Source organism: Monopterus albus, unplaced genomic scaffold, assembly GCF_001952655.1.
Source record: "Monopterus albus unplaced genomic scaffold, M_albus_1.0 scaffold350.1, whole genome shotgun sequence".
Taxonomy (NCBI): Eukaryota; Metazoa; Chordata; class Actinopteri; order Synbranchiformes; family Synbranchidae; genus Monopterus; species Monopterus albus.
Window position 1 is genome coordinate 207,929 of NW_018128230.1, and position 12,771 is coordinate 220,699.

Sequence of the window (12,771 nt, forward strand, 5' to 3'; positions counted from 1 at the left end):
TCATGTGTAGGTGTCTCCGTACCTGCGGTGTCCGTCGGTGATCAGCTGAGTTTTCTCGCTGGCGTTCGTCGGCTGCTGGACAATCGGAGTCTCAGTGTCTGCACATAAACAACCAGAATCTCTGTTAAGAAAAACAAACTTGGACCCTGTAGAATTTTAAAATCTGGTTTACTTTAGGCTCTGAAACATTTTCAGTTGCTAATTAATGAGATTTTAATTTCATTCTTATTCATTGTTCAGATATTAAACAATTTTTTTGCACAAATGAATGCAACTGTTCATGGACTGGAATGTGTTAAATTTTAATTCGCTTTCTACACAGTTCAGTGGAATTTAAAGGGTAACAAAATCCTTAAATCTTACTAAATAATATTTATTATTTATTTAATATTTTAGTTTGGGTCAAGTATACAGTGCCACAATCCACAGCATATATTCTTTAGGGTACCTTATAGGTGACCCTTGATGTGTATCTCACTCTCCAGACTAGTGGCTAATTAATGGATTAATATAGGGTGGGCCTATATTATGGGTTGTCAGTTAATTAGCTGCTCTGTTTAAGGTTTGTATTTGAAAAAACCTTGATTTATTTATTTTAAACAGAAGGATGACCTGAATTCCTAGTTTATTATGACAATTAAAAATGTAAGGTTCTTTAAAAGTATAAATTAAGGGAAGGCTTTCATGACATTTGATCAGTTTTAAAAGCTTTCAACCCAGTGAAAGACATTAAATTCAGATAATCAGATAATCCATTAAAAAATCTTATCGTTAAATGTTTAAAATAGATTATCCCTTTAAAATTGAGTCATTGTTCCTCTGATCTGTAGGAAAATATTCACAGTAATTGATTAATCAATAATAATAATTGATTATTTTATTTGATAAATAATCCAAAAACAAATCAAAAATATAATCTGCCATTTGCTCCGAGACTGAATCTCAGCTGGAAGAGACGATGGACAAAGAGTCACGTGTTCAGCTGTGTGAACTTCAAAATAAAAGATCACTACTTCCTGTTGTCTCACCATTGTCGGGGTCATTGCGTATCTCCTCCTCCAGGTCATCAGGGGAAATGTAGTCTGGCTCCGCCCCCTCACCTGTGGACGTGGGCTTGAGTTTCCCAAAGCAGCAGTTACAGCAGCAACAGAGACAGCAGCAGCAGTAGCAGCCAGTCAGGATCCCACAGACCAGGAACAGACCCTGAGACCAGAAGACAAGAGACCCTGATACCATAGGACAAGAGACCCCAAGACTAGAGGGCAAGAGACCCTGAGACCAGAGGACAAGAGACCCCGAGACCAGAGGACAGGACACCAGAGGACAAGGGACCCTGATACCAGAGGACAGGAGACCCCGAGACCAGGAGACAAGGGACCCCGAGACCAGAGGACAGAATGGTAAATGGTAAATGGACTGTATTTATATAGCGCATTTTTCCACAGTGTGTTGCACTGGCCAAAACGCTTTACAGGAGATGATACACCATTCACCCATTCACACACCAATGACGACAGGCTGCCACACAACGGCACTAGTCAAGCCACCAGGAGCAATGTGGGGTTCAGTGTCTTGCTCAGGGACACTTAGGCATGCGGAGAGGACGGGAGTCAAACCACCAACTGCTGGTCAAGAGACGACTGCCCTACCTCGTGAGCCACAGCCACCCCCAGGAGACCCAGAGAAGAGACAGGAGACCCTGAGACCAGAGGACAAGAGACTCTGATACCAGAGGACAGGAGACCCTGACACCAGAGGACAGGAGACCAGAGGACAAGAGACCCAGAGACCAGAGAGGAAAACAGACAGAATCACTTTTTATCAGTTTCAGACAGTGTAAGCCCCGCCCTCACACCTTGGCCCACCAGGTGGACAGCATGAAGTAGGTGTTGACATTGTCCTCTCCGAACTGCTGGGCCACGTAGAGTCCCAGAGATCCATATGAGTCATAGATGTTCCTCTTGCTGAGGTCAGACAGAATGGCGTGAGCGTTGTTCAGCTCCTTAAACTTCTCTGCCGCCTCAGGGTTGTCCGGGTTTTTATCAGGGTGGTACCGCAACGCCAGCTTCCTGACATCACACACACATAATGTTACTTACTACAGCTCTGGAGGAACAGGCCAGTGAGTGGACGCTGAGTCAGTCTCAGCTCAGGTTCAAACTGTGTATGTATTCAATGGATCAGCTCAGACTGGACGAGTATGTGTCAGCTGACTGATCACCTGCTGCAGGTGAGGGGGCATGGTCATACTTGTCTCACCTGTAGGACTTCTTGATGTCGTCATGGCTACAGCCTTTTTCCAAACCCAGTATCTGATACAGAGACTCTCCAGATGTAGACAAAGTGCGCTGCCTCCCCTCAGACATCCTGACACCATCACCTGTCACAGATGGACAAACATCAAACAGAAAGTCTCACCTGGATCACTGCCTCACCTTTAATTTTGGACTCAGCATACAGTACACTCTTGTACGCTCTTTAGATATAAGTCATGAAGAAGGTGATAAAGCTACAGACTGGTCAAAGTGGACAGATCCAGTAAAGCCGGGCAGACACTGGAACTTTACTGGAACTGTTCATGTAGGAGTTCTGTTTAAATGTTCAATGTGAGCAGAGAAGTCCCAGGTTCAGGTCGATTAAAATGTGCAGTGTGAGTTAAGGCATGTACATTATCAGTCAAGATTGCACGGTGTCTGCCCGACTTTAGAGACGAGCTGGGCTAGCATGAGAACCGTATGGAGCGAATAATGAACAAAAATCAGCCCTCTCTCTGTTGTTGCTGATAAAAACTAATAAAATATTTATTTTTTGTTTTATAACATGAATATTTCAAAAGTTTGTAGTTTTTGGTTCAATTTCTGTGGAGGTATCACTAAAAGGACCGGGTCGAGCTTCTTACTGGAACCAGAACTTGGTTTATTAGGGAATTTACACATTACTACGGAAATACATTGCTTTCAATAAAAAAACAACTGGAAGATAATAAGAATATTTCCATCTGATTCAGTGATGCAGACATAAAAATGGAATCTAACTAAATATTTCAGGTGTTCAGTGAAAACCAAGTATTTCATTTGTATTTATTTAAGGTTTTATATGTGTTGGAATATAAATCTACTGAAGGATTAAAAGCGTCACAGAGGGTCCTCACTTTTCAGAGATACATTGTTTTCACTGGACAAAGGTGGGACACATGATGTCACGCAGGTTGAAAGGATGTGTCTACCTGTGAAGAAAGAGTCATTTAAAGTTGAAGAGGGAGCAGTTACCTGCCTGCTGCAGCCTGTTGAAGCCTCGGAGTGTGCCGTCTACCTGTTCAGGTGGTTGAGGTGCCGGTCCTGATGAAGCCTCTACCTGTTCAGGTGGTTGTGGTCGACCTGTGGCAGGGAGGATTTCTGACAGCCTCCATCAAACATTCAGCAGCAGTTCAGCTCAGGTGACCACGAACGGCTACAGCTGCTCAGGTTTCACTGACACGCTCTGATGGATGCTTTGTGCTGGGGAGGGAAGGTTGCCATGACAACCAGGTGATTCAGGCGGCTGGGGGTGGGGGTGGGGTCAGACAGAATTTGACAGAGCACAAGATAAAATGTGTCAGAAAACTTGACAAGAGACACAACCACACTATTTTTTTGTAAACCACCACCAGATAAAAGTGCAGGTTTCATCTTGAACAATGTCAGCAGCATAACCTCTAACAGTTAGAGTCTAACTGCAGCTAAGAGCTAACTGTGGCTATCAGCACACTGCGGCTGTCAGCTGTCTGCAGCGCAGTAGAAAGTGCAGTACTTCCCTCTGAAATGTGATGGATTCAAAGCAGAAAGTTACAGAAAATCAAAATGCTCATGTAAAGTGAAAGTACCTCAGATAACACTATACTTTAATATTGTTTTTAAGTATACTTTAGTGACTTTCCACTGCTGGAGGAGGTGTTGCTAAAACACATGCTAACAGTTAACACTTTAGGTTACAGATCACAAGGTGCAGTGCAGTTCCCAGTCTCAGTGTGATGGTGTGTAGTACTAGACCAGTTTGTGTTACATATTCAGGATGTGTTGATCCCCTGTTATTATGTTATGTATTAGGTTATTATGTGTTCAAAGTTGCCTTTTGCACCATGCTGTAACTAGTGCAGCGGTAATTCTTCCATATTGATCCTGCTGCAGTCCTCAGCCAACAGAAGGCTGCTAATGCTGCATTTATTCACCATTCTGTAAAATGTTAATGTGCATACTGTTTTAATATTCCTTCTTCACACATTATTCATGTATTACTTGTGTTGAGCATTTCCAGATACTGTTGCACATGTGCACTTCACATGTTCTGCTAAAAGTAGAAAAAGTCCTGGACAGAGTTTTTTGGAAACACTGTGAACAGTCACTGGTAGGTCAGCTGCACCTTCTGACACAGGACAGGAACATCACACTGCAGTACACTGCACAGCGTGCTATACATTGACTCTTTATTGATTAGAAATTGATCCATTTGTCTTGTTGCTGTGCTACATGTTTGCTAGCATGAGACCAAACATGACATTTCTACACCAGCGAGCAGAGGTGGCAGACTGGTGACAGTTTTCTCCTACATTATTACCATGTGTGAGAGCCGGCGAAAGCTTGGTGCTGTTGGCCATGTCTTTGTTTCATCATCACCACAATTCTGCTTAATCTGCTTGTTTATGTTTGTTTTTCTATGTCACAATGAGAAGATGATTCAGGCTGTGGCTGTGTGACCTTCAGGAATGTGGACTGTGCCGAAAGTGAAGTAATGAAGCCTTGAATGTTCACAAATCAAGCCAGCAAGAAGGAAATCGGGAAAATTAATTCTGATTGCCAGCAGGACGTCTTCTGAACTCGCTCTGCTCCTCAGAACCCAGAAAACAAAACCTCAGATGTCTGTGAATTAGTAGGAGGACTGCAGCAGTTTCCTTCTATTCAGGAACTATAAATTCAAATAAAAAGCTCACATACCTGTAGCATGGTGCATAAGATTATCACATGCAGTAGCATACAGACACCCATGCATCAGAGGTGAGGTGAACATGTTTTCCATGTGCTGTAAAACACAAAGGAACAAATGGCATTAAACAATGCAGCCTTTGATTCTGTCTGTTACTCCTCACCAACCCCGTCCACAGACCAGCAGCAGCAGTGAACGTGGTGTCCTCACCGTAATGTCTGTAAGTCCATACCCTGGTCCAGCTCATTGCTCTGTGCCATAGACCTCCACTGTTGTCCACCAGCTATTAGACCCCTCCAGTGAGCCACACTGCTGCACTGGGGGGCAGGTTTCCTCCTCAGGAAACACGGTAGGCTGTTTGTTTCCAACAAGCAGCTCCACGGGCTGAGGACAATGTCACTGTGCACAGAGTCTCTGGTCTCTGCTCTGGTTACACTCCACTAACTTCTCATGCTGCACAGAACAATGTGTTGGCAATGATTTGCACAAAGTAACAAACAAATGATGTACAGAATTCTTTTATGTGTAGGACAAGTCAGTAAAAAACAAGAAAATATGCAAATCAAGTTTTAATGATAAAATTATTTGTATTTGTTGACAGAGAAAGATGCAGTTAAGAACAAAGAACCAACAGAGAACAGACATTTTTAGTTTAGTTGATCTGTAGAATATTATGTGGCACAGACAGACACCAACCAGAACTTATCACTTGTTATTTGACCACAGCTCAGGTGGTCTTGATTCTGTCTTCTAGTAGGGTCAGTAGGTCATTATCAGGCCACAAACCTTCACTGTCATAGTTACAATAATAAACACTAAGAGTCTTCTCTTAAAAACTACTTGGTTGGTTTAGGAAAAGGTGATGGTTTTGGTTAGAGACTAGTTCCTTGACGTTACAGGGCTTTCGTCATTAGCGTTACAATAATCAGCACATGGTTACAGTCTGCTCATGGCTATAAAAACACAGCATGTCATAGTGGAGGCCGGTCTCCTGTGGATAAAGTGTGTTCTGAGCCACTTGCCCCAGGATCCTTGTAACATGGACTCTGTCACTATGTATGCTACGTCATCTGCTTGTCCCATTATTACTAAAGCCACTAGTGTTCCCCTTATCACAACATGTATCTGTGATATCAAGCACCTTCTGGCCCCAGGTAGGTGCAGCTGGCTCCTACTGATCCATAACTATGGGTATGATAACTGATAACTGCCACTGCATGGCCTGACCAGTGGCACCTAAAGCTGTAAGCCTGTACACACCATGGGTACATTTTTAAAATAATTAAGTTTTACACCACTGCGTCTGGTGGCCTCTGTACAATAAAGGAATATAGTTTCACATTTATGGCCCGAAGAGCTATCTAATATGAAACCGTACACCCCTAGAGTAGATCACATCCTTTCTCCTCCCTAACGTGAGCGTGCAGCTTGGAGTGGGTGACAGCAGCTCCACTCTGACCGGCTGTCAGTAACGCCTTAACATCATCGGGACATGTACAAGGTATTTTTTATTTGTTGCTCATGAGCTGCAGTCGTGTGTTATGTTGTGGGCTAATTATTATGCATGGATTTAAGTGTTAGATCAGCGATTCTCAAGGACCATAGGAGCGCACCTCCTAGCAGCAACGCTGGTCACTGTGTGGAAAGTTGGCATGGGGGGTGTTGATGAGGGAGGCACCGCTGAGCTGAATGAGCTATGGTCAGTGTACATGTCCATGTAAATTCTCAGTCATCCAGGTCGTAACATGCTGAAAAAGCTTAGCAGAAGGCATCTGGACGTAGTTTTAGGTAGAAGACGTTTCACCTCTCATCCAAGAGGCTTCATCAGTTCTGTCTGACTAGTGGTGAGCAGGAGGTGTTTATCCCACTGGGTGGTGTTTCAGTCCTTCCACGGCCAACAATGTTCTCTAACGACTGAGTCGTTGGGGTCTAGTATCGGTGAGAGTCGTTACCTGTTTTTGAACCCTCACCTGTGGACCGACACCTATTGTCCTGGTGTGAATTAGGGTGGAAATGTTTGGGTAGAGATTTCAAAACAAAGTTGTAGATGGATGACAAGTTGTCTTAGTCCACCACCCCTATTTAGTGAGGGGTGTTCTATTTGGACAAAAATGGCTTTTTTGGCTCCTCTCTCAAACCAGCAGTGTTCTCTGGAGAGGATCTGGACTTCACTGTCCTCAAAAGAATGTCCTTTGTGCTTCAGGTGGAGGTGGACTGCTGACTCTGGTCCACTGGAGTTGGCCCTCCTGTGCACTTGTGCAGCGGCTGTTTTGTTTCCCCGCCCAACATTGGATGAGAGGTGAAATGTCTTCTACCTAAAACTACGTCCAGATGCCTTCTTTTCTTTCAGCGGTCAGTGTGCATGTTGCACTCACTCCAAGCTGAGCAGGGCTCACGTTATTACAAGAAAATACAGTATGTAGTTATAAGGAGGAAATAGCCTACAACATGTCGTAATAACATGAAACACGTTTTAATGTGAAAATATCTGGTGAAGATGAGCAAAGTATCTTGTTATAATGAGGAAAGTTTCTTGTCAAAACAAGATTTACGCTGCCGTGGGGAGCTCTGGTGTATACTATGGAATATAATCCCGCAGGTGCAGCTGGGTGTGGCGATGTCCAAACAGCTGGCTTCAGCAGAAATGATCTCAGAGTTCAGTTTTAGTTTCAGTGTGCTCAGCAGCGTCATCACAAAAAGCAAATAAACCAACTTCTTACAACAGAAAATATAAAATCAGGTTTATCAAGACATGATTCGGAGGCATGTACAGTCCAACCGGCCCGCTGAAGGAGGTGGACAGGTCCAGTCGGCTGTCCCCTCAGGCCAGGCTGACCAATCACGATGTTGCTGCAGGTCACACGGGCATCTGCAGCTGTGAGTACTCATCCTGTCCCTCCTCCTCCAGCTGAGGCTCTGCATCCTCAGCATCCAGCTGCAGGACCACAGGCCAGAGGTCAGGATAAAAATGCAGGACCAACAAACTAGACTTTTTGTTTGCTCTGTCATGTTCCTTACTGGCTGTTGAATAACAGGCTGAAGTTAAATCCTCTGAGAAACAAACTGCTAGCCAAATGACTGCACCAGCATGATAAAACCCAGTGTTAACACTAATTCTATCTATTCAGCTCATTTTAGGAGCTGTGCACAGTTTGTATCTGGTGTCAGCTGATAACAAGCTGCTACCAATGTGTAACACAACAAAAGAAGCTAATTTAGGCGATCTACCTGCTTCCAGCTGTTGACAGCTAGTGTGACAGTTGTTATGTCTGCTCTCTGTGCTTATATGTCATCAGGATGATCTCAGGTAAAGCAGGGTGTGACTCACGCTCTGCAGCTCTCTCCAGGTGAAGAGGCGGGGCAGCAGCATATGGTCAGCAGCAACATGAAGGGGAAGGCCAGCGCTGCTGCCGTTGCCATGATGACCCACAGGAGAGACAGACAGGCCAGCTGTACGAGAGTGAACAGGTGCATCCTCAACGTCCGCACCTGTAAAGCAGGTGAGATGGAAACAGGTAAGTGCATCTGTGCATCAACATAGAATCAGCATTTCTGAAAAGAACTGTCTGATTATTGTTTCAACAAGTCTTAAGTCAGCAAGTCCCAAGTCAAGACCAATGAGTCCAGGTCAAACTGTAAACAAGTCATTATTTGTCTGGCTGCGCTGCTGACTGACTGGCTGCTGTCAAATGTATTCAAAATAAAGAGTTCATCCTCTGGATAATAAGCACATGCTGAACACATTTCATTACATAATTCTTCATTTTTGCACTTGGAAGGACACCGAGTCTTTCCAAGTCAAAAAGTCCAAGTGAAGCCATAAGTTGGTGCTGGAGTCAAAGTCAAGTTGCAAGTCTGTTTTGATTTCCATAAGTCACAAACAAAGTCAACAGATCTGTGACTCAAGTCTGATTCTAGTCACGTCCTGCAGCACCTCAGCTGGTGACTCCTTTCTGTACCAGGTCAGGAGGCGGGGCTAACCTTGCGGACATAGTTTTGGTCGGGGTGGTACTTTGGTGGCATCAGCAGCAGGATGAGCCTCTCAGTGAGCTGGATCCCATTCAGGGACATCACACCCATGTAGAGGAAGATGCCAAACAGCACCGCTAGGGGGATCTGACGCAGAGCCTCCCCAATCACAATGGACAGACCTGAGAGGGAGAGCCATGACCAGATCAGAAGTGCCAGCACTAACTATAGTAGAAGGAATCACAGAAGGACTCAGACAGTCGTACCCACTAAAACAGCCACCAGGAAGCCCGTCACCCTCTGCTCCTTCACTTCCTGGATGCGGGGCTTGTCTCCAGGAGCAACAGCTTTGCTCATGACAGTGAGGGCGTTGGTGTGGGTGACAGAGCGAACTGTGGTGGCCGATAGCCAAGGCAAACCAAACAGAGCTGAGATTCCACCCACCACCACAATGATCAGGAGGTCCAGGTGAAATCCAGTTCCCTTCACCAGCATCCTCTCCTTCTTGCTCACAATCAGCCTGACAAGGGGGCCAAGGAAGATTATTTATACATTTATACCGTCCTGTAACACCTGAAGTTATTGGTTATTTTCCTGTTATTGGTTATTTTAAGTATGGTTGCTCTAAAAAAGACAACATCAACAGAACCAGTACAAAGAAGAAGAAAGTGTTGTACGCTGTGATCTGGGATTCCATGAAGATGAGGATGAAGACCAGGATTGCCGGAAGAATGCTGGCGCCCATCATCCAAACAGGAAACTGGCCATCTGACCCAAGTGGAGAAATCAGCCAGTCACGCTTCTCGGGACTGGACACGGAGAACCCACTGGGCACGTTCAGCTTCTATCAGCCGGTACAAAGAGGTTCATTCAAACATCTGATCCATCACAGTGATTTATAACCACAGGGATCTCTTTATGCATATTAAAATGTGCTCTGGGCTGACCTGGGTATAGGTGTCCTCCACGCTGTAGTCCACCAGCACCATAATGAGGATAGCAATGGGGACCCCGAAGTCTCCAATGATCCTGCGGAGCTGATGCCAGAAAGGTCAGACTTAAGAGAGATACAAATAAATGATATTTTTTTCAGAGGCGATTTAAATTCACCATCTATATTCACGCCAAACGCGATGAAAATATGTTGGCAATAATTTGTATTTGCACATACCTGTATCTTTATTTGTACCTGTACCTGTGCACAGGAACAAATGTCTACAATAACCTAAGGCCGACCTGTGCTTGTTCTTGTATCTGCACTTCTATATGTGTCCACAATATATTTGTGCCTTTGTTGTACCTTAATGCATCTGTGTCAGTATATACTATACCTGTGCCTGTATCAGTATGTACCTGGTCAGGTGTGTACCTGTATCTGTATTCATATTGGTGCTTGTGAACCAGAACACATGCATGTACATGTATCTGTATGTACCTTTACTGTATATATGGAACTTCTCTGTAAAGCTGCACATACCTGTATGTATTAGTACATGTACAGTATGTACTTGTGCCTGTATATACCTGTTTCTGAACCAGTGCGTATCTGACATGTTTGTGTCTGTATGTGCCTGTACTTGAATGTTCTGACCCTTCCTGGGAAGAAGGAGCTGTTCTTGAACTTGCGCAGGTAGAAAGCGATGAAATACGTTCCGGCCATGAGCACTAATGACAGCAGGGCTGTGTTGGGCTCTCCAACAACCTTTCCAGAATTCTCGGTGGTTGTTGTGTAGTTGCACAGAGATGGAAATACTGTATTGTTTCCATGGTAACTGTTTTGGAGAGGATGCTCCTGAAAGATCTAGAACACACACACACACACAAAAACAATTCAGGGTGGCTCTGCATTAGTCAGTGGGTAGCACAAAGCCCTGCATCATTGCTGTCTGCTCCACAACATTTACAACACTCACCTACCAAACTGACCAGAAGAACTGTGTGGTCAGTTGGCTTTTTAAGCACAATGGAAACACAGGAAGAACGTACATCCTAAGACTTCAGCATGACAACATAAAGTGAAACTTCTTAAAATGATCTCGTGCCAGCTTTGTTATGAATAAACCTGCAGATGATTAAAAACTGATAAATCCAAGAAGTAGTTCTGCTCTTGGTTTCAGACCTCACCTTGACCAGTTTGGCAAATGTCTCATAGATGAAAATCAGTGAGATTAGGAAGGAGAAGATCTCCTGAGTGAAACGGGAGACGAAGCGAACCAGGATGCTTCCCTCAAAGGCCACAGTGAGGAGAACAATGAGCACCAGCCAGAAACCAATCCACACCCGTCCTGTCAGATACTCGATCCCATTGTCTTTACAAAACTACACAGAAACAGACCAGGTCAAGGTCAGAGGGCAATCGGACCCTTGGATGGATCACTGATTGGCTTGTTAGCTAACTTCTGTTTTATAAATGTTTAGAGTTTATCTTCCACCATATTCTTAGTTGGATTTAGGCAGAAAAAACTGTGAAGTTCTACATCTTAATTCAGATGTATACACAGACATCGTCTGCATAACACTTCAGAGGCTTGTTTTGATTTTTTTAACACTTGTTTTGATTTGGTGCTGTACAAATAAAATAACAGAACTGAATTGAACTGAACTGAACAAAGAAGGCCAAAGAGGACCGCAAAATATAGCTGAAAGCTTCAGAAATACAGGTAAGTGGACTTTGTGTTGACTTTTTTCCATGAAACTAATTCAAATGATGATATTTATCATCACAGTTATAGACACAGAGATCAATAAATATACTCAGAAGAGAAAATATAGTCGGTGTGTTATGTTGGATAAATGAAGGTAACTGAGATGCGTTTCAAACATGATGCAGGTTGACACCGATGTGTCAGATGAGCTCACAGTGTAGAAGGCCTCTTCAAACACCAGCAACGGTCCGGAGAAGCCAATCACCAGCAGAGGCTGAGCACCGAGCACGCTGAACACTATCCCCTGCATCGCTGTGGCCACTATCAGCTCCGACACACCAATCAGACCCTCCGTTTTCTCACCTGTCAGAGAACAGAGAATATACATCCTCTAGAGAAGATCTTTGAAACTACATTTTATCTAATTATTTGAAAACCCTCTTAAATCATCCAGAAGGCCTTTGCTTCAGTCAGCTTGCAGCAACTTGAAACTCTTCAACCAAACCTCGTCAGGTTATTCAGTCTCTGTCGATGTGTTTCTGAGGTCTACACTTACCCAGCAATCCACCAAAGGTGATGGCAGGTGACAAAGCAGCAAAGTAGATGAAGATGATGGCGGCCATGCACTGAGGGTTCAGAGCATCTCGGATGTCGCTGAGGTACTGAGGGTAGCGTCGAATCACGTCTGTGATCAGTCCTCCGAACAGACGACCTGAACGCCTCAGGGGCTCCTCGCTGGGTTTGGAAGGAACCAGGGAATCTAGAAAACAAGAACTGCATTCAGCACCATAAGGATGGTACATGCTGTCACTCCAAACATTACAAAAGAAGCATTTACCCTTATGATGGGGACGTGCTAAATTACCTCACAAAGATGGTTACTTCAAACTGAGCTCATGCCAATAACATACTGACTTAAAGCCCTGAGTGGTATGAACTGAAGTGTTCTGCACATTCACTGAAAAGGCTTAAACTTGAAACTAGAATCAGAAAACAACTTCACCAGTCAGCATGTCTGTAAAAGAAGTCAGCACCACAGACAGGCTCCGAAACCACAGTTGAGATACTGCAGCGATGTTGTGATTAAATCAGGACAGCTCATTCAGCGATGCATTTTAACCTCTCAGATGTGAGTCAGGTTGGGACAACAATGGCCAAACTCAGAACTGGTGCCCTCAGCATGATGAGGACCAGGAGA

General features: G+C 44.2%; 2 protein-coding genes across 2 annotated transcripts in view; both read right to left on the bottom strand.

Moving 5' to 3' along the window:
• Window positions 1–3,345, bottom strand: dnajc5b (DnaJ (Hsp40) homolog, subfamily C, member 5 beta). The gene is made up of 5 exons (XM_020625230.1): window positions 3,270–3,345; window positions 2,260–2,380; window positions 1,856–2,069; window positions 1,029–1,203; window positions 1–98 (listed from the first exon to the last, which is right to left on the bottom strand). Exons 2-5 carry the CDS (start codon window positions 2,364–2,366, stop codon window positions 1–3), a joined length of 594 nt encoding a protein of 197 aa, XP_020480886.1. The 5' UTR covers window positions 2,367–2,380; window positions 3,270–3,345.
• Window positions 3,346–7,135: 3,790 nt separating this feature from the next.
• LOC109974845 (anion exchange protein 2-like) overlaps window positions 7,136–12,771 on the bottom strand; it is a 17,705-nt gene continuing 12,069 nt past the window's right edge. The window contains 11 exon segments of the mRNA XM_020625266.1: window positions 7,136–7,894; window positions 8,288–8,328; window positions 8,331–8,448; window positions 8,941–9,110; window positions 9,195–9,448; window positions 9,606–9,772; window positions 9,876–9,965; window positions 10,520–10,729; window positions 11,053–11,247; window positions 11,788–11,936; window positions 12,130–12,377. Of these exon segments, the coding sequence (XP_020480922.1) occupies window positions 7,817–7,894; window positions 8,288–8,328; window positions 8,331–8,448; window positions 8,941–9,110; window positions 9,195–9,448; window positions 9,606–9,772; window positions 9,876–9,965; window positions 10,520–10,729; window positions 11,053–11,247; window positions 11,788–11,936; window positions 12,130–12,377 (1,720 nt within the window). The 3' untranslated portion in view covers window positions 7,136–7,816.

Excerpts from the sequence above, each read along its gene's own strand:
- dnajc5b (XM_020625230.1), bottom strand. The coding sequence starts at position 2,366 with ATGTCTGAGGGGAGGCAGCGCACTTTGTCTACATCTGGAGAGTCTCTG. Across the intron at positions 1,204-1,855 it reads TGTCCACCTGGTGGGCCAAG|GGTCTGTTCCTGGTCTGTGG; the intron begins GTGTGAGGGCGG and ends TTCTGGTCTCAG. Across the intron at positions 99-1,028 it reads ACGCAATGACCCCGACAATG|ACACTGAGACTCCGATTGTC; the intron begins GTGAGACAACAG and ends GTTTATGTGCAG.